Genomic DNA, 21,056 nt, shown 5'->3' on the forward strand with positions numbered 1-21,056 from the left:
CAGATTTTGCCTCAGGAGCAGGATGTTGCTCTTGTCTCAAAAGAGAGTTGTTCTTTGATATTGCAACATGACAGTGGAGCGTCATATTTCTCTCTTCCTTAAGGAACTCCATATACACTTTAAAAATTACCTCTGTAATCTTTCTAGCCTTAAGCATGGTTTTTCACAAGCAATTCAGCACCTTCACTTCCTCCAGTCTGTCTCAATACTGATTAGCCTGAGTCATTGCTTGATTTTCTTTGAGAATTCATGATAGTTTTCACCACTCCCAGCAAATCTTCTCTCCGTGTAGAGTTCTCCACCAGACCACCAGACCACCAACCATGCTCTTCAGAAAGCTTCTGAACCACTGAGAAAGAACAGTGATATGAAACTGTAACTTCGTAGCACTATCTTCAAGCTGCAGTCAGTGTTCCTTATGATCTCTCTTCATGACACTGTCCTCTACATAGCCTGCAGACCTGGCATGGCAATGAACATAAAGCCAATGTGTTTTGGAGATGGAGATTGCTTTACTCTGTTGATTATTGGTGTTCAGAGGAACTTCCTGAGTGTTGGCAGCCATAACAGCTAGGGCCACAGGGGTAAAAAGATCAGCAGCCACTCCACAGGATGGTCTTAGCGCTGAGGGGAAGGAGCTTAGCTCAAAGCTGTAGCCATACTCATTCTTGCACTGCAATTACCATCTCAAAACAAAATCCCCTCATCATCAAGCCACAGAGCAAGCCTGTGGAGCAAACCAGGACATTAGGAACAATGAGCACAAACAAAGGACCTGTCTGCGGAAAAGAAGTGGTGTATGAGAGATGTATTGGGTAAATGTCAGGTGCAGATACACTGTGTGCACTTTGATTATGAGTCTGTGCTATTATGAGTTTGTGCCTGGACATTAGGGCACCCATATGAGCTGCAGTCTGGCTTAGGGAGCACAGGAGTGTAGCAATGAGCCCCAAGGAACAGCCTTGCTCCATCCTTGCTCTACAGTCAGCTTTGGGCTCCTTGCCCAGGGGCAGATCAGGACCGACCACAGACAGAGCCCTTAAGTCCAGGACAGGAATTACATAAATGATGGGACGCTGTGGATCCCACAGCCTCTATAAGAGTGTAAAAAATAGGTGCAAACTGTGCTTCAGCCAGGAAAGTGCTCAAAAATCCACACTCCTGGAACAGAGAATAATGCGTAAGTAATCTTAACGGTCTAGGCCATGTTTGCTTTAGTCATTTCCTATCTTTATGTGCTGTCACAGAACCTGAGTTCTGTGGGATAGATGAGTGGACAGTGAGGTGGGTTGAGAACTGGCTGACTGGCAGAGCGCAGAGGGTCGTCGTTGGTGGTGCAGAGTCTGGCTGGAGACCTGTAACCAGTGGTGTCCCCCAGGGGTCTGTGCTGGGTCCGGTCTTGTTCAACATCTTCATCAATGACCTTGATGAGGGGATAGTGGCCACCCTCAGCAAGTTTGCTGATGATACGAAGTTGGGAGGATTGGCTGACACGCCTGAAGGCTGTGCTGCCATTCAGCGAGACCTGGACAGGCTGGAGAGCTGGGCAGTAAGAAACCGGATGAGGTTCAACAAAAGCAAGTGTAGGGTCTTACACCTAGGGAGGAATAATTGCATGCACCAATACAGGCTGGGGGATGAGCTGCTGGAGAGGAGCTCTGCAGAGAGGGACCTGGGCGTCCTGGTGGATGACAGGTTGGCCATGAGCCAGCAGTGTGCCCTCTTGGCCAAAAAGGCCAATGGCATTCTGGGGTGCATTAAGAAGAGCGTGGCCAGCAGGTCGAGGGAGGTGATCCTCCCCCTCTACTCTGCCCTGGTAAGGCCTCATCTGGAGTACTGTGTCCAGTTCTGGGCTCCCCAGTACAAAAAAGACAAGGATCTCTTGGAAAGAGTCCAGCAGAGGGCCACAAAGATGGTGAAGGGCCTGGAGCATCTCCCCTATGAAGAAAGGCTAAGTGAACTGGGTCTGTTTAGCCTTGAGAAAAGACGACTGAGAGGGGACCTGATCCAGGTTTATAAATATCTGAGGTGTGGCGGCCATAGCGGTGAGGCCAGTCTCTTTTCAGTGGTACGTGGAGACAGGACGAGGGGAAACGGACATAAGCTGCAGCACAGGAAGTTTCGCACGAATGTGCGTAAGAACTTCTTTAGATGAGGTGACGGAGCACTGGAACAGGCTGCCCAGGGAGGTTGTGGAGTCTCCTTCTCTGGAGATATTCAAGTCTCACCTGGACGCCTACCTGTGCGACCTGGTGTAGGGAACCTGCTTTGGCAGGGGGGTTGGTCTCGATGATCTCTAGAGGTCCCTTCCAACCCCTACAATTCTGTGATTCTGTGATACTTCTGCAGCTGCTGCACTGGAACTGTTGGTGTACACTTCCCCAGAAGGGACCTTGGCTAAGGGAGCCTATTCCTTATGTGACACTCAAATCTTCTCTTGTGAGTAAAATTGTTATCTGCAGGCATTTATGACTTTAATTGCATATCTTAGGATTCATTTTGGAACCTACTTTTGATTGTATGTCATTGATATACCTACTGAAAAGACTGAGTTTAATCATCAGCCTTCCTGGACATGGCTGCTTTATAATACAGGAAAATAAATACATTCCAGAATGTACTAGTTGTATTTCTTACTCTTTTCCTGTTTTTATTTTGATGATAATTTTGATTAAGCAGACAAGAAGTCAGTCGTGTTATGATTTATAATGTATAGGTTCATGTGCTCATCTTTTTTTTTTTAATAGGTCATTTTTGTTCTGAGTTATCTAACAAGTTTTATAAAGTGAAAAAGACAAAGCCATGGGGCATTTTACCACTGCTACATACATGCAGCTTTTACCCTGAATTCATACTTGCCACTGAAACATTCAATCTTTGCAGAAATGATGTGAGCACTTTGTTTTGTTGATGTAGTACACTACCTAGTGTATCAAACGAATGAGGTATCAGGTGGCATTATAATAACAGCACATCAACAGAGAATTAGCTGTCTCTCTAATCAGGTCTTGCATCAATACACCAAAAAGCAATCAGGATGCTACTTGAAAGATGACACTATAGGAAGGAAGAAAAATTCCTGAAGTGTGTTTAACAAGAATTCACAGGATTAAAGTAAATATAGAATATACATTGACAGCATCTGCCAGGTATAAGTTGTAACCTTACACTGGCATATAGCTTCTTGAAACTAATTCTGCAACATCTGATGAATAACCTGGCATACACTACATTTGCTTTATATATTTTTAGCCTTTAATTTATAATAGTTCCATTAAAGCTGTTTATGCTTCCCTCTGTTCCTCCTTGATCATTAGAACTGGTTCAAGAACCAATGTGCCTACAGAGAGATGTTATCATATGATCCGTTACTATTAAGCATGGTATGTCAGTTTTTGCTTAACAGCTAACTGTCAAGAAGAAAAACAAAAATACCTTTCAAGTTTGTGTTTTTTCATCAAAAGTAGTGGTTTTCTTTTTTAATCTAGGGACCAAAGCTGGGAGAAAATACACAAGGTTTTCTATATAATATTTCCAGCTATTCTCCAGAAAAGGAGAATAGCTAACCAACAGGAAAAGTTTCTATCCTTCTAGGTCTGGAATCAAAAGGATCACAGGTTTATCCAAAAAGGCAAAAAGGAGTAATAATTCTTGAGATTGTCATCACTATCCCTTAAAAACAGAGGGAAAATATTATGAGCCTCTTTTTAGCATAATACATTCTCTGATGTATCCTGGATCAGCACTGCTGACACTCAGTGCGATTTCTTGACCATGGTCCTTTTTTTCCTTACTACCTGAAGAATGATGTTGCACTTAACTCATCTGTCCTTCTGTATTAGTTGTTCTGCTTATTGCATCTTCCTTTCTTTAGCAAGGAGAAAAACTGACTCAGACTGTGTACAAATAACTCCAGAAGTAAATTCATAAAGAAAAGAAATTATACTGAGAATCAGAGATCTATCAACTGATCGGTTGCTCACCTCTTCAGAGCAATGAGCAGGGAGACAAATGCACAAAGCTGGATGATTCACACAGGCAGAATTCCCAGTGCAGCAAGGTCTTTGGAGGGCTGTAGTGTTCAAGCTGAGGCATTGTTGGAAATGCAGGGATTTGACAGCCTGTTCCCTCTCCAGCAGTCCCTTTTCCCTCCCCCCACCAGTGGCTAAGCTCCCTCTGGCTGGGAGCCACATTATCCCTAGCAGTGTTCCTGAAGTCCAAGGTGTGAGGGAAGGAAATTACTGAGCCATAATTCACTGCCCAGGCTCTGAGTTCGCAGTACTGCCCTCCAACCAGTCCTCCATTCAATGCCAATGTTCTCATCAAAATCCTGCAATGCTGTGTGCTGGCTGTACATGAAATTTCTGCTGTGTGGGTTGTTATAATGTCTCAAATTCATCTCTCCCTCAGTCTTAAAATTTGCTGGCCAGATTTGGTCATTATTGATCCTCTCATCCCTTAAATTGACTGCCCAGTGCACACTGTTGTCTCTTCTTCCATTAAAGTCATTTCTGAAATAGTTCTTTGACCATCGCTTACCATTAGCAAAAGTGGATGGAATGAGACTCAGTTTTGAAAGCAAACTACTGGCAGCTCATGTACCGAGTGCCACTGAAATCACCTTTCAGCTGGCTTAGTATTTTTCAGGCTTAAAGTAAGATGCTATGACTAATAATTTAATACATGTAAATTAACATACTGGAGTGACTGGAAACTAAAATTTGCAATATGCCTGCCAAAGAGATGGTCACCAATGCTTGGCTTGTAACAAGCTCCAAGATACAATTGCAACATATTTTTAATTTTTCAGTGCAAATGACTCTGGTCAGATTTAAGATACAGCACCATCTTATGGATATTTCTGTATAGATTAATGAGTTTCTCTGTTGGCAAAAAATGCTTCTTTGGCAACAAAACAAAACAAGGCAGAATTATCAATTAATGCACCCTTCCTATTTATGTGAAAAATCAGAATTACCTCTGGAATGGGAAAGGACATTGTTCTAACACACTCCTGTTGACAAATTCACATTTGACTACCAAGTCTATGGCCAGGATGCCAAATAATCACATATTCTGGTGCCACAGCTTCCAAAAATGCTCAAAATACTTGAGATTCATTTCTTAATCATAATATTTAAAAATACATTGAAATCTCATTTTATTTGTCTCAGTTTCTGGGCCACTGTGGTGAAGTAAGGTCATATTTCCAAGTTTTTTTCTTCAATTTTAAATAATACATTTTTCATTTTTCTTTCCATGAAAGTTAGAGTTCATTCCTATTTCTGTGATTTCTGAAACTCTAGAAAAAGCAACCCAACATATTTGAACAGGGCAATCGTATTTTCTAGTTTAACTCCCAATTATTTAAGTCTCGTAAGTAAAAGAGATATAAATGCTCATTCTTCTTTCACGCACTTTTAAGCATTAGATTACCATAAAGAATCTTTTCTTAAGTAAGAACCAGACCCATTTTTTCCTTCCATCATCATTACAAATTATTATATGAATTCATATTTTTTTAACAGTTTCCCACCTAGCAAGAAAAACATAAACTGAGTGTATTGCTTTTTTTGCTATAGTATTACAGGAAACATGGGAGGGCATCAAATGCCCCAACTTCTTAACAGTGACCTTGTACCAAATCCTGGTTCCATCTACTAATGAAGATCTGATTACAAAAAAAGGACATATTTTCCTTTAAAAATAAATATACCTTTTTGGAAACCCATGTAACCATAAACCTAGCTTTTATCCTTATTAAACACTTAACAGTCTTAAAAGTTTTGTGGGTATTTTCTTAACTAGGGTTTAAGCTTAGTTATAAAAGGATGTGCTTTCCTGAAGCACATTTTTTTTGTGTGTGTGCGTATCGTACACAAATATTTTAAATTATATTATCAATTATGTTTCACTGGAAATATGTCCATCGAAAATTCTATGCAGCCTAGTGATCAGTTTGTGGTTGGACTAGATATCTTAGTGGTCTTTTCCCACCTTAAAGATTCTATGATTCAGGGACAGTACAAGCAGTGAAATCTTTGGAGCTTTCCAACATTAACTGACTTCTAGAACAAGCTCCAGACTTCATTTCTCTAGAAAATATAGACTCCAAAAACCCCATTATCCTTGCTGTCTTCCTGAAATGTCAGCACAGAAGGGAATATGAGGAGAAAGGCTTTCTTTGTCATAGGCCATTAAGATCACATTCTTATCTTCCCCATATTGGCCCATTCCAGGCCACTTACAGCTTTATGATTCACAATAAACATCTTACAAAACACTGGAAACCAAAGGACAGATAGTGCAGTATCCTGATAACAGATAAGAACAGTGAGGCTTCACACTGAAATGGTAAGATGGCATCTATACCAGGTGAGGAGGGAGGTGATACTGGAGATTCAAAAACTCAGTTGCAAATCCAGGCAACTAATGGCAGACAAATTTGGTATAATTTCTGCTATTTCACTTTGCTAACTCTACTTAGGAATAATTTTATGCCGTGTTTTAGCAGCTCTCTCCAAAGGCACTGATTGCACAGGGTGGGACGGCACAAAGAAATTATATTTGTATTTGTTTGTTGCCTTTGAAATTAGTTTAACACAAATACTTAAACACATTCAATATGAAGAAACAGGTCACCCTCTTCTTGCATTATGCACTGTAAATTTTATGTATTTCAATAAACTTGCACTGAAACATGTGCTTTAACTTAATTTAATTTAATCTATTTGAATTAGTTTTTGGGAAAAAACATAATTACATTAAAATTCATTTGAAAATGTATTTGGTAAATACACACTTGTAGTTAATATCTGAAAGTCTAAAGTTTAGTTTGAAGTCTATTATAAGTATAAATATATGTGTATATATATATAATGTATTTCCTTTGTTCATCAATATGCCCTGACTTTAGAGGCAAATGCAAGGATTTTTTATCTTCTAAGTGTTTCAGGTCTTCTTTCAGCTTACTGCCAGATAGAAAGTTGGTAATTCCAGAAAAATCACTTCAGAGCTTCACTCAAGATATAAATAAAAATTTTGCCTGTCTTAAATGATAAGAAAAGTGACTTTATGACATCCTTCCTGACAGAATCACCAGGACATTACAAAAACGGTTCCAGTATTGACAGTGGAAAGACTACAATATGTTGAAAAGCCAATGTGACACTATATAAAAAAAGCCAGGGGTAGAAGTACCACATCCATGCTCTCAGGAAACAGAGACTCCAAATCATAACACTTGCTTTAAAATTGTTGTATGCCAAAAGTAAGAACAAAGCCAAACCTGCATTGCATGCTTATTAACCATCTCCGTTTTTGTAGGGCGAGTGAAGTCATTTCAGCTTCTCTCCACAAGCAGAAGAGCACAGCTTTTTAGAGGAAGGCGAGGGGAATGTGAAAGCTCAATTCTTATGCAATACACTAACTGCAGTTGCTGAAGTTGAAAAAGACATACAAAATATCAAATGATATTTTGCAGCAAACTGCATGAATTGTAACCAAAATTTTCTGGATAAAAAAGTTTTTAGATCACCTGAGAAGATCTCACTGAAATGTGTTAGAACTATAGTGAAACTTCACCAAAACAACTGTATTGGAAGACCTTCGCTAACCCAAGGCATTGTGTTAGAAGGCCAAAAGGCTGAAAACATGAGAAAGCAGAAAAGTTTCAAATGGTGGTCCAGAGAAGAGTGCAGTGTCATTACACAGCTTAAACTAACACAGTGGTTTATAATAAAGCCTAAATAAATATTTAAGTAAAATCTAGCTATGGAAGAGTAATTAAAGAATGATTTCCACTTTCTGCATCTAAAAATACTCCCCTTCAGAAAGGCTATATAAAAGCCTTTCTGATGATAAATCCAGGCACTAGCAAGACTCCTCTTATCTGTGGTTTAAAAGTGATTACGTTCTGGCAAATCCAACTAGCAGCTCTGTTCAAGTTCAAGTGCAGGGCACAGTTTAAGAGCCTGTTGAAAACAAATGGAGAAAAGCCCACTGAAGAAAAAAAAGAGCTATTTCTGTCACCAGTGGACTTTAAAACAAATCCTAACTTACAGAGATTTACATTCAAAGTACAGACAAATGGGTACAATTCGAAGGCCTTTGGAAGAAGCAGGATTGTGTTGATGAGCTTTCTGCACTTCCTAGGGAGCGATCTTTGGGTGTGTTCAGTACAGCTGCCCTTATCTGTACTCTCTGCAATGAGTTTCTGCTCTCTAAATGTACAAAAGCTGTTTGCAAAGAATTCTTCTAGAAGAAAATATATCAAATTCCAGCTCAGGCATCTGAGCAGATTTTGACCATTCAAGTACTCAAAATGCAGATTTTAAACGTGACAACAGTGATTCTTTTTGTTTTGACCATATGCTGTAAAAGGTCTGTCAATGTGTTCAAATGTTCTCTTTATCATGAAAACAGAAAATTACCATATAAAATTCCATAAGGGTTCCCTTGCTTGCAGTGCGAAGACCTCATCACAATCGCAATATCCTTTATGTTGCCATTTCAAACTCTGAAAAAAATTTCCATACATTTTCATCAACCTTGTGAAGTGGTTTGATTAAACAATTAATCTTGGTTTGCCATCTCAGCATATTTTCTTTATACTAATCATTTAGGATATGAGTTTAAGACAAATGTTGACTCTGCTCTGTTTTCTCTCTGCTAGGACATCAATGATGAAAGTTAATCTATTTTATTTTCCATAAGGTTGATTCTCCACCTCCTGGTCAGTACAGTGCCAAATGGGGCCATGTTAAATGACAGTTCATTTCCATAACAAATGGAATGGAAGATATGAAAAGGGCATTGTCAATCCCCCTGAACTCTAAAATATACCTTAAAGGAAGACAAATTCACTGTAGGTGACTAGAATGAGACTGAATCTCAGAGCTGCACAAATGAAAAAGGATGTCCTTGAACTATGCAACAAGGCTCTCATCACAGAATTCAGTTACGTGCTTGATTCCTGGTAAGAATCAACAGAAACTGTTTTCAGTTAATTAACTACTTATGTACACAGACAGCAATTTGAACTCACATGCAAAACAAAATTAACAGGGTGATAATAATCTCAAAATATTTTAAAGTATTTAATATACAAAACTGCAGGCTTGTATGGTGAGAGAATGACAAATTGGAAAGACTGAGCACCTCATGCATCCCTACTCTCCTTTAGCTTCACATGCAGTAGCACTGAGAGAGATCATAGAATCATAGAATCAGAGAGATCCCTGCTTTCACTGGAGAGCATGCCCAAATTTCTAAATTCTGAAGAATAATGTATATATCTGCTCAGCTTGTAGCATCAGGAAAGAAAGAAGCAATTGTCATTGTAAGTAATAAATGGTCAGTTATATACAAGCTCATAAAGCATTCTTTCTGTTCAATGTGATGTGGTCGGTCTGATGTACATATGGGAGTGCCACTTCAAGTATAATTCATCTGGGAAGAGACAACAATAATCAGAACTGACACTCATTGCCTATGCAGGAAGGCGGGAGGACAATATAACCCACAGAAAACTGAGGAAAAACAGGAGAATTCATTTTTATACAAAAGCTTTTATAAGCAGAGACTTCTGTTTTTATGGAGATTGTGATGTGGCGAAGTCTCCATCCCTGTTGGTATTTATGTGGATGTGACACTGAGGAACATGGGTTAGTGATGGGACTCAGTAGGTCAGCTTGGACCATCAAGTCCAAGCATCTTGACCTTGAAGGTCCTTGTAAACATAGAAGATTCTATGACATTATGACTCTATCAATAGGACGCGAATAAACTGTCTTCCATGTTCACTATAGACAAGGAAAAGGATGGGATTAAGTTGCTTTGGTATGGTACTGATGTTAGCAGCTCTGACCTCGTGGCTGACAAAAGGCCGAAAACTCCCATTCTTGCTCTGCCCTCAACATCTCCCAGTCACCATTGCCTCTCATTCCTGTCCTCTCTTTTGTAGGCCCAGGACCCATCATTGAGGAGATAGTGAACAAAGCCCCTTGTCCAGGTCTCCCATGTCCCTGCCAGGGGTTCCTTCCCAAGAAAAGGTGTGGGGCTGCTGACTGAGAGCACTGCACACTATGGAAGGAGCTGTGTGGAAATGAGTAGCTTGGCCTCTCCAGCTCCATGTGTAGAGAGCCAGGATTCATTGCCAGGAGTACAACCAGTGGTGGGGCGTGCAAGAGGAATGGGGTCTGGATGGACTCATGTCTTACTTCTGCTTGCTGCCTATGCCTCCTTCACCATGCTCCTATCAAGAGGAGAAGCAGGTTAGGCATTCTTAAGAAGGTCTCAGAAGGGAGACGATGGCTTTTAAATGCCTTTCCTTTTCAGTCTAGAATGCTGGATGACACCTCTGTTGTCAATTGCCCCACTCTTTCTCCCAGGAAAACTTTCCCTCCAACATAGAGAAAGCACTCAAGGGATGCCCTTTTCTAGAGTGGGCCCTATGGCTCCCGTAGGAAAAGGGGTGGAGACGAAGAGCTTTCTTCCTCCAGTGCACCCAGGAATTAAGAAAGCACAGTGTAAGGTGGACAGAGGATTTGGGACCTTTTGCGAGGAATAGCAGAGTCTAAACTGATGCTCCCATGCCTGGCATGAATTTCCAGAACTGAAGTCTTAGTGTAACACTAAAACAAGCTTCTGAAATGAAGGATTGTTAAATGCTGGAAGTGTTTGCCTAGGAAGGTGAAATACCAGGAGGCATTAAGAACAAAGTTAGACAAGCAACAGTCATAAAAAGGTAAGGCTTTATCTGGGAGAAGGAGAACAATCCAAGCAACTTGCAAGGATCCTTTGCAAGCCTACATTCTATTATTTGTTCATAGATTTGAACAGAGTTTATGTCAGCACGTTCTTCTGGATATGTGATTGCATGCTCTAGAATGCAGCACCTGTCAGAAATACCACCTTCTGTTTTACTTTGCACAGTGCCCTATACTGCCTCTCCTCACCAAACTTTGTGTCATCTGGGTTGCGGAGAGACCAAGCATTTTAGGAGGCAGTAACAATCCTTAGTAAAAATACCACTAGTTATGTGTTAATGAGAGCAACCACATGGAAGTATTACTGTATTGTGGATAAATAACATCTACTCTTTGGTTTCATGCATTTTTTTATGTAGCTAATTTAGAAACTTATTAATGTATACCGACGCATTCTAAGATTTGCATTGGCATTATTACACCAACCAGATGATCAACCCTGTGGTGTACATGGGCTTAATATTCTTAGCTAGTGAAGACAGCTTGCAGAGTGGAGAGGTTTCTTGTGGGTAGAAACATTCCTTTAAGAAAAAATGGATTTGATTAATTTTTTAGAATTTTAAAGAAGATATTAATGTCACTTTTTCAACTGCACACTGAAAAATCAAATTACCTTCATTACCCAAACTTAAGGTGTGGAGAACAACACTGCATTTCAGACACAAGGCTACCTTGAAACAAATTAATTCAGAAGTCTCTGATTTTTAAGATAGCTTTTAGTACTAAGTGATAATGTGACATACATTTTAATATGGCCCCTTCACAATAACCTGCTCATTACCTTGATACAGCTTGTGAGTAATGCAGTGCCTCCCAAATGTCAGACTGGGACATATGATTAGTATATTACATATGATTAGTGTATTTACATGCATATACAGGTGCTAAACCTGAGCTTCAAGACTGGAAACTATACATGGAAATACTTTAATCCAGCTTAGATTTTTCTTCATATGGATCAGTTATTGGCATCATTTACTCTACTCAGCTGTCCTTAGGAACTGCCCTAAGGAATTTTATTAGAAAATAAATAGATGGCAAGCCTGATTTTCAGGGAAAGCTCTATTTATTTTTTGTCAAGGCAAGCTAAAAAGGTCTGTTTATTGCAGCTTAGTTACTACTGCTAAACCCACTAAGGTACGGCCAATGCCAGAATGTTACTTAGTGATTTCTTTCTACAACTCCCGATTCATGTACTTGACTCTGCACATAACATTTGAAATTATCAGAGAGGTACCATCTGATACATTTCTGGGAGAAAAACATTCCTGAAATGAAATGAGTTTTATATTCCAGAAATTAAACTTCCAGAAATTAAACCTGCAGAAATTTCAGCTGGCTCCTGCAAACTCTTCGCAAAGGAATAAAACAATCTGCTGCATCAGAAAGCAGAATTGAGAAGTACATCAGCTACGTACAAATGGTAGAGCTTAGTGCTGCATGCTGGTAGCACATGAATGCTAATAAATTTATCGCTATGAAGCTCTCTTGGACACTGCTCACTGCAAAGCAGGATGCAAGCTCTATCGCATTTTCAAATTTATATGCTACCAGGTGGATTGTAAATCCACATTACTTCCTCCATACACCTGTGTGGTATCTTCATCACACCTTCTTGCCTGAGCAAAAGCTCATACATATCAACAGGACAACAGCGTCTGCAGTCAGTGGCCTTCAGAAACTGGAAGTCAGGCCATAAAAACGAAGTATGCTCAGCTTCGCCATCATATGGTTAAAAAAAAAAAAAAAAAAGTTATTTCTTCTATTTTACATTAATGTTTTGAACTTCTGTAGCAGTCTCCATTCATGTTTTCAAGTTTTTCTCCATGAGTTCACGGTATACAAATAAATGTGGGTAACATGAAAGGTTACACACACCTCTTGGTACTGTCTGGTACAATACATACCCATCATACAATGATACTCAAGAAACATCACAGTCTTGTCTGGACTTATTATTTTTACAAATAATATGAGGTGAGAACTTTGCTTAATCACATGACTTGGTAATCTAAAGTCTCACTAAAGAGTAGGACAAGAAGTATCTGAACAGAAAATGCTCTGCTTGAAGCTAAAACTCATTATCATGGACTACTAAGCCTCAAAACAGCAATCAATTTTACAATCAAAATTCAGTTTGTAAGTGAATTTCAAGGCACTGATTCTATAATAGGAAATCTTAACGAGTACAAATAAATTCTTATAAACATTACTTTTAGTCATATATTTTCCCAAAGGAAGAAATTGCAAACGTAGCTAAAATTTTTATCTTCATCTTGAAATAAAAATCTTGGATTAGTTCAAAACTAAGTTGTTCACCAATAACTATTTTTACTGCTTCTTTTATATTCTAAATATAAAGCTTTATTGAAAAAAAAATAAAAACAAAAAACAAAAAAACAACCCAAACCTCATTTCACTGTTATGTAAGACAGAATAGTCCAGTTCTCAACAATATTCTGTTAAAATAAATATGTTTTATGAGTTAAATTAGCCTAAATATAATATCTAGGCAGAAAAATTGCACTTGAATGAATGCAGCTGTAAATAAACTTGTGCTGAGGTTAGAGAAGAGGTTAAGGAAGAGAAAACACAAGATGGGTTTGATTAGATTATCTTAACGAGAAGCAATGAATGACTTCATTGTTGTGGCTGGATTCTTTAAGTATAAAGCTATTTGAATATAAGCATTTTACACTGACATTTCTGTACTTAATTTGTTGAACACTAAGGGGAATTATGGAACAAGTTCTGACTAATTCCTACAAGACAGATACCACAAAGGTTTGATGGTATCGCCATCAGTAAGGGAGACAAAATAGGTTCAGGATGAGTAGCTTTCATGCTCCACAGAAATGCTCAAAGATAAAAGAAGATACGCTGCTTTTAAATGTATTACATTTTAAAAAGCACCAAGAACTGATGAGATATCAGCACCAAAACTACTCAAGTAATGCCATCTAAGAGTACATTAAGAATGAAAACATACAATACCAAATAAAGAGTTCTACTAAAAAGAGCAAAAGGTAAGAGATTGTTCTAAGCTGCTAGATATGCTGATAGATATTGTCAATTCTTTTTATCAGTGCTGTCAATTCCAAGTTGAGAACATTCTATTTTTAGCCTGATCTGATAGAAAACAAAATTTAAATTGTTCTTGTTTTTATCTTTTTCCCAAAATGAGGCAAGAAGTGAGAGAAGATGAGGTCTGAGAACAAAATACAAGACTTTTGCTGCCTTGCTAGAGGTCTTTGCATGCAGTTTTAAATGCATGTCCTTTAAGTGGTGGGAAAAAAAAAACAGCTCCCCTGAATTCTCTAATGGCAAGAAAAATGAACTGCAGGCTGGCCACACTCACCTTGATCACTGGGAGGATGTTTGAGCAAATGGTCCTGGAAACCCTCTCCAAATACATTCAAAGCAAAAAAGTGACTGGGATTATTCAGCATGGAACTATGGAAGGGAAATGATGCCTGACCAGCCCAAGAGCCTTCTGTGACCAAGTGACTGGCATGGTGGATGAGGAGAGAGCAGTGGCTGTCATTCATCTTGACTTCAGGCAAACTTTCCACACTGTATCCCATAAGATCTTTGTAGGCAAGTGTCATGGCTTTATGGTTTTTCATTGGTATTCCACATCATAACATCATGCAGTGCACTTAGAGTTAAGGAGTTAATGCTGCAGTTCCATTAATTCTCATATTTCCAGTCTCTTGATCTCAGAAGAGAAGAATGAACCACAACTCCCAGAAGACTTCATTTTTCTGTTTCTGTTCTCCATTCAGAGGGAAAGATAAAATGGACTGGAAGTCACGAGACTTTCCTCTTTGCTCCCTGGCCGTTTTGCCTATAGCATTAGAGTAAGGACTTCAGTTTTGGAAACTCCTTCATTTTCTTTTATTAGCTTCAATTCCAATCATATTGTATTATATTCTATTATCTCACATTCCACTACTGTATTTAGTAAACTAAGATTCTCCCTTAGCTCGCTGCCACTGTTTTCCTTTTCTAGGCCCATCTCTCTCCCTACCTTTTCCCTTCCTCCTCCCCCCACTTTCTGGGGTGTGGATCTGTGGGTCCCTTCTCCCCTGTGTCACAGAACTAGGCCGAATAAGGCTGAACTGTCACAGCAAACCGATGAAATATGGGCTAGAAAAATGAGCAGTGAAGTGGAATGAAAGCTGGCTGAACTGTTAAGCCTGGAGTGTTGTGATCAGGGCACAAAGATCACTTGGATGCCCATCACTAGCAATGTACCCAAGGACCAATACTGTAACCAACATTGTTTATCTGCCTTAGTGACCTGGATGCTGGGACAGAGTGCAGTCTCTGGGAGTGCGCAGACAACACAAGCCTGGAGTGTGGCTGCTCAGAGGAGACACAGGAAAATAGGAATCTCGAGAAGTTCAACAAAGGAAGTGCAAAGTTCTGCACCTGGAAATGAAAGATCCCGTGCACCAGTGTGGGCTGGGACTGGCTGGATAACAGCTTTGCAGCTCTGAGGTCCTGCATCAGTGTGGACTGGGACTGGCTGGATAGCAGCTTTGCAGCTTTGAAGTCCTGCTGAACACCAAGATGAACATCAGCCAGCAAGGAGCCACTACAGCAGGGAAGGCCAACAGCCTCCTGGGCTGTGTTGGGATGAGCGGCACCAGCAGGTCAGTGTGTGATCTTTCTCCACGACTCAGTGCAGGTGAGGTGACATCTGTAGTGCTGGGTCCAGTCCTGGTCTCCCCAGGACATTTTGGAGAAAGTGCAGAGAGGTGGCTAACAGCTTGGAGCATGGGAGAGACTGAAAGAGCTGGGACAGTTCAGTTCAGAGAACAGCTCAGGGGGATCTTGTCCACATCCACACCTGATGGACATGACGAATCAACACAGAGACAGTGGTACCCAGGAAAGGACAAGGAGCAACAGACATGGCATGTAACACAGGAAATTAATTCCAATTAAATACAAGAAAAAGCTTTCTTGTGAAATTGGTCTGACACTGGTACAGGTTGCCCAGAAAGGTTATGGAGTCTCCATCCTTGCAGATATTTTAAACCTGACAGGTCATGGGCCTGGACACCCTGTTCTGGGTTGTTGGACCAGAAGATCCCTGCCAGCCTCAGCAGTTCTGTGCTTCTCTTTTGAAACATGAAGTAAAATAAGAGAGATCTTCCCTCCAAAAAGGCATGGGCAATGACTACAGCAAACATTATCTGTTGAATAAAGAAGAGATATAGAATCTTATGTGTGATAATGTGATTATCCTGGCCTTCATGCAGCAGTGACTGATGATTAAGACATGGGCTGGGCCATTAAATTTAAAACTGTTAATGAACTGGCAGTTCTGAAATTTCAGGGAGTTCAAACTCCAATCAGTGCTTTGCGTATCTCCAGTGTTTCACAGTGTTACTCAGTTTTCATTTGCCACTAGAACGACTGAAATTATTGTGAAAGGTATATGTAAATCTGAGAGCAAATTGTACATCTCTTAGTGAAAAAAAGTAGTTTAGAGTAACCAGTTCCATGTTTTTTCCGTATTTTTATGAAACTGCTCCTTACCGTCTACACGACTGGTGCTGATTTCAGCCATGCACTGGGAACACAGGGACGAGCTGGTGATGGTGGTATCCACAAAAACTGCCCTTAGCAATTCCTGCTCTAAAGAATGTGATCAGAGATAGTCAATAGATCAATTTTCATACTTTTCCCTGACTGCCCTTTTGCATTTTGGTACTGTTATTGGTTTATGTCAAGGATACAAATCAACCACATATGACAAAACTGACTTATTTATATGACTGCTTTCCTTAGCACCTAGACTTCCATGACAGTCGTGTGTCTGTCAGCAGGGCTGTACCCAGCACTACACTGCATTCCTCTGGTAGAACCTAGGCTCCTCATGCTTAACACTGACATCTAGCTGATAGCAGCCCACAGCAGGAGTAGTTTCATCTGAAAGGTAATTCTCCCAGGAGATAGCTGCCTGATTTAAAGAGCCTGTCCCAAATCTGGAGAGATAATGCATGGATATCGATAAGGACTGAGAGCCTCTCACATTTGTCAGCCTGGCCCAGGGACGGAATGCCATCTGCACACACTGAGAACCAAGTTTCCAATTAGTGCTTTTAAAACTTGCCACTGCCAATTGGCAGAGGCCAAGAGCTGTGTGCCTCGATCACCATCATCTTCAGGTTGGATATTAGAAAAAAATTCTTCTCTGAATGAGTGATGATGCAATGGAGCAGCCTGCCCAGGGAGGTGGTACAGACCCCGTCCCTGAAGGTTTTCAAGAAGCATTTTAGATGTAGTGCTGAGAGACATGATTAGCGAGCGTGGTGGTGATGGGTCAGTGGTTAAATTTGATGATCTCAGTGGTCTTTTCCAACCATAAAGATTCTATGATTCTATGATTCTATGATTCCATGCACCTGTGAGCCAGCAGTCCCTTAGCCTTTGCCCTGCTCACTCACTGTTCCCCAAGTCCTGGTACTGATTGCCATGTGTGGGTGGCACGGGGAGCATGGGAAGGAGCTGTGGGTCTGTAAAATCCCACAGTCTGTGCCAGGTGCCACGATCAGACTCCAAAAACTCAGCTTTCCCATGGTGAAACCTTTATGACGTTAGCTGAAACACTGCTGCTGGTCGGCTTTCAGACATTTCTCACAGCCATGACTGCGAAGAGAACCCAGCTGAGTCCGAAGCAAGGATTTCTGAGGGACGTGAACTACCTCTGCGTTCTCTGAGGAGCGACACGCACTTCAGCTTCAGCTCACTGCTAGCAAGCCCCGCTTTCAGTGCTTTCCTTTGTTATTTCACTGAAGGCACTTGAGACACCTGTGATTTTCTCACACTGCATGACAGAGAACGCCAGCGTGCCGATCCGGGCCGGGCCGACCAGCGCCGGGCCACTAATGTAGCCCGTCCCCGTCCCCGCCTCCGCCGGGAGCGGCTCGGAGCAATTCCCACGGCAACCCAGGCTCGACCCCCTTCCTAGACCCCGCCTCCCCGTCCCGCCCCTCGGCTCCCGGTAGGAAGCGGTCCGTGTGTAAACTCGACGTGTCCTGGAAGGTGCGTGCCTTTCTGTCCCTCGGCCGCAGAGCGCGATGCTGGACCCGTCCTCCAGCGAGGAGGAGTCCGATGAGCTTCTGGACGAAGAGCGGCGGGACGCGCTGCTGGCGGCGGGCGGGGGCTCCTCTCCGCGCTCGCTGCCGCCGCCGCCGCGGGACCCGCGGGGCAGAGAGGGCGGCGCGGGGCGGGCGGCGAGCCCCAGCCCCTCGGTGCTGAGCGAGGGCCGGGAGGAGCAGGAGCGGCTACAACGGGAGGAGCGGGAGAAGCGGCTCCGGCTGCAGCTCTACGTCTTCATCGCCAGGTGCATCGCGCACCCCTTCAACGCCAAGCAGCCCACGGACATGGCCCGCCGGCAGCAGAAGGTGAGCCCGGCCCCGCCGCCCGCCCCGCTCCGCTCAGCGCCGCGCTCCGGCCCGCAACAGGTGGCGGCGGGCGGCGGTGCGGGGTCCCCGGCCCGGAGCGGGGCGACCGCGGAGGGAAACTCCGGGAAGTTTGCGGAGCGGCGCGGAAGTCCCCGGCGGGGGTCGAGGCGCCCCGGGCCGCTGTGTGGCTGCAGCGGTGCTGCTGTCAGAGCTCGGCGCGGGCACAGCTCCACAACGCCCCCCGCGTGCCGCAGCCCGAGCGCCCCTGAGCCGCTCCGCTGTCAGTGCGGCCGCGCTGTGGAGGTGAGCGGGAAACTGTTGCGTTTCCTGAATCCTCAAGTGCGGTCTGTATACACAGAGCCGCTGAACGTTCCGGTTTTGATGGGAGCGGCCTTCTAGTGAGGGTTTACCAAATGTGCTCTGTCTCTCCTCCGTCAGAGACGGAGCGATGGGGCAGGTGTCTGTGTTGTAATGGTGCCTATTTCACTTACTGAGCTACTGAATAGGCAGAATATTTAAAGTTTTGAAACAGAGCATTCTGTTTCCAGGGAACCACTTTAAGCACTCAGTTCTTGAAATGTTTGATCTAAAATCTTTGCATTTCTTTTACTTTCTGCTCAGTTCTGTAACGAAGAAAACAGCAATAAAGTGCCTATCTCACGGTCCAGAAGGATATTGGCTGGTCACCATCAGAACTCAGTTCCCCTTAGCCTCTTATGGCCTTAGTACTTTCATGTCCATAAAGCTTGTAAAAAGCAATAGGAAATGTTTGGAGATGGCAGCTAGGTGATTTGTGCTTAGAGAATCCTTTGACAAGTTAATGTGGTGGTAATAATAAGATTATTGCTGGAAGAACATTCTGATTTTATTAAGCTGCAGGTATTTAAGCTGCAAAAGCTATTTAAGGACATTTCTTAAGCAGAATGCCAAACAAAATCCCATAAAATTCAGATTCTGCCCTCCCCAGTGGGATTCCCCACTCCGAAAGAACTGTAACAGTTTGAAGGGATGTCTGCAGGTCACCTCCTGCCCCAACCTAGGTTGACACCAGTCCCACAGCAGCTCAGCTGTGTCTTTGTCCCACAGAACCTTGAGAGCCTTCGGAGATGCAGCCCCACAGCCCAGCTGTGGCTCACACTGGTGCCCATAGCTCTCTTGCTGATGAGTTCTTTCTCCATCAGCCCCCAAGTCACCACCTGTGGCCATCAGCAGCAGGAAATGCTGAACACTGAGTTCTTACTGAGCTTGGTCATTAAATATAGGAACTGCATTTTAAAAATAACTTCAGTATTAATTATTCTTCTTAATAAGATTCATAAAAGGAGATTACTGATGTGCAGCCAATACAGAAATACGATGCTTGTGGCTGTAGCGTATGAGCAGGTAATAGATTTTATTGACAATTGACTTGATACCTAAATTAAATGGTACTCTTGCTAATTTCTGCTTTTAAATGAATTCTGGCTTTTGGTTTTATTGTATGTAGGGATTTAGCTGCAAGACTGGGATGCTTTGTCTTTGCTGGTCACAAAGCGATGTTTCTAAATAAGACATAAAGAAATTCTCTCTAGTAGTTGTAGTTCTCTCTGGAAGTAATGAAGTATACACAAGCATCTTTCCCCTTATTTGACAATTTGATGAAATATCCAGTGAATCACTGAGAACAAGTTGGCAGAACCAGCCCCAGTGTTTGGGAGTTTCAGGACGCCTGATCCCAGCTGTCGGTGGCTGTGAGTCCCATGAAGCAGCCCTCCTTTGTGCTGCTGTTCGTGCAGCACTGGGGCTCTGTGTCAGCCTCTCAGACAAGCTGTGCCCTATGGTAAGACACTACAGGACATGTGCTAGCTGGAATCATATTCCATGGGGTACAGGTGCCGTGTTTTTTCTCGAATGAATCTTCTCAGTGCCCAGGTGCTGCACAGATTGGGACTCCCTTCATCTCCTGCCCTTCTGCTTCACTCCTGCTGCCTGTGACGTGGTGGCCATTCTCTATGAGTGGGCAGAAGTTCCCATCCTGTGTTACAAGCCATTCAGTGCCATGTGTCCCATTAGCTAGCAGTGGCTAAGGGATCCAGGTAGATCCTGCTATGCTCCTGCTCCCAGCCTTGCCTGTCTCTGGCTGGGCACTTTTCTGCTTTTGTACCAGCAGTCTCTCCGATAACCTAAGAATAGTATCCACCCTGCTTGTGAGCAGAAGTAATTTGTTCTTTCTGCCAGTTCATTTGGCATATTGCTGAGCAAATATTGCAGAATGCCGTTTGCTTCTTTTTCAATGTGGAACATATTATCCAGTAAGGGAATGAGATGGGATTCACATACCAAATATCCTCACTTGCATTGTAATGTCAGCAAGGAAATGGTTTACAATATGTTTGGCTTCTGATGTTCTTGCTTCTATATCAGATTAAAATCTACCACACAGTATCTCAAAACCATCATCATACTTAATGGACTGAGTTCTACTAATCAACATAAAGAGTTCTAAATGCAGGCAGTGTTTCACTCCTCTGTTGTCCTTTCTCATCCTTCTTTCTTCACAGTAAGTAAAATTAGCTCAGCTCTATTGTCATATATAAGATTAGTTAAAAAAAAAAAAAAAAAACCAAACAAAAAACAACTTCAAGAGTTCTATGACAATTTACCAGAGTCCATCAACTCTACCAGCTTGTTTTTAATGCCAAATCCAATGCAGCTGAGCCCAAACATAGCTGAAACACATACTTTGATATCTGACTGCATTCCTTCTGTGATCTAGAAGATGTGTGATAGGAATACTCTTTTTTAACCATTCAGAGTTAGTTGGTGACCTACTTTTACCTCCTGTCTTGTGTTGTCTGTGAATAGATTTGGTGTATCATGGAAAAAA

The 21,056-nt window shown here is 42.0% G+C and overlaps 1 protein-coding gene across 14 annotated transcripts in view; it reads left to right on the top strand.

Annotated features, from left to right (window-relative positions):
- The first annotated feature begins 17,735 nt into the window (after positions 1-17,735).
- Positions 17,736-21,056, top strand: part of CADPS2 (calcium dependent secretion activator 2) — a 299,343-nt gene continuing 296,022 nt past the window's right edge. For 8 of the 14 annotated variants that reach the window (XM_085218528.1, XM_085218565.1, XM_085218536.1 and 5 more), the window contains exon 1: positions 17,737-18,190. In XM_085218528.1, coding sequence (XP_085074654.1) covers positions 17,864-18,190 — 327 coding nt within the window. In that variant the 5' untranslated portion in view covers positions 17,737-17,863. Of the gene's footprint in view, positions 18,191-21,056 lie in introns of all 14 variants that reach the window. The other 6 variants (XM_085218576.1, XM_085218586.1, XM_085218627.1 and 3 more) reach the window with 2 other exon arrangements.

The sequence above is a fragment of the Meleagris gallopavo genome, chromosome 1 (assembly GCF_905368555.1).
Source record: "Meleagris gallopavo chromosome 1, MGAL_WU_HG_1.1, whole genome shotgun sequence".
NCBI lineage: Eukaryota > Metazoa > Chordata > Aves > Galliformes > Phasianidae > Meleagris > Meleagris gallopavo.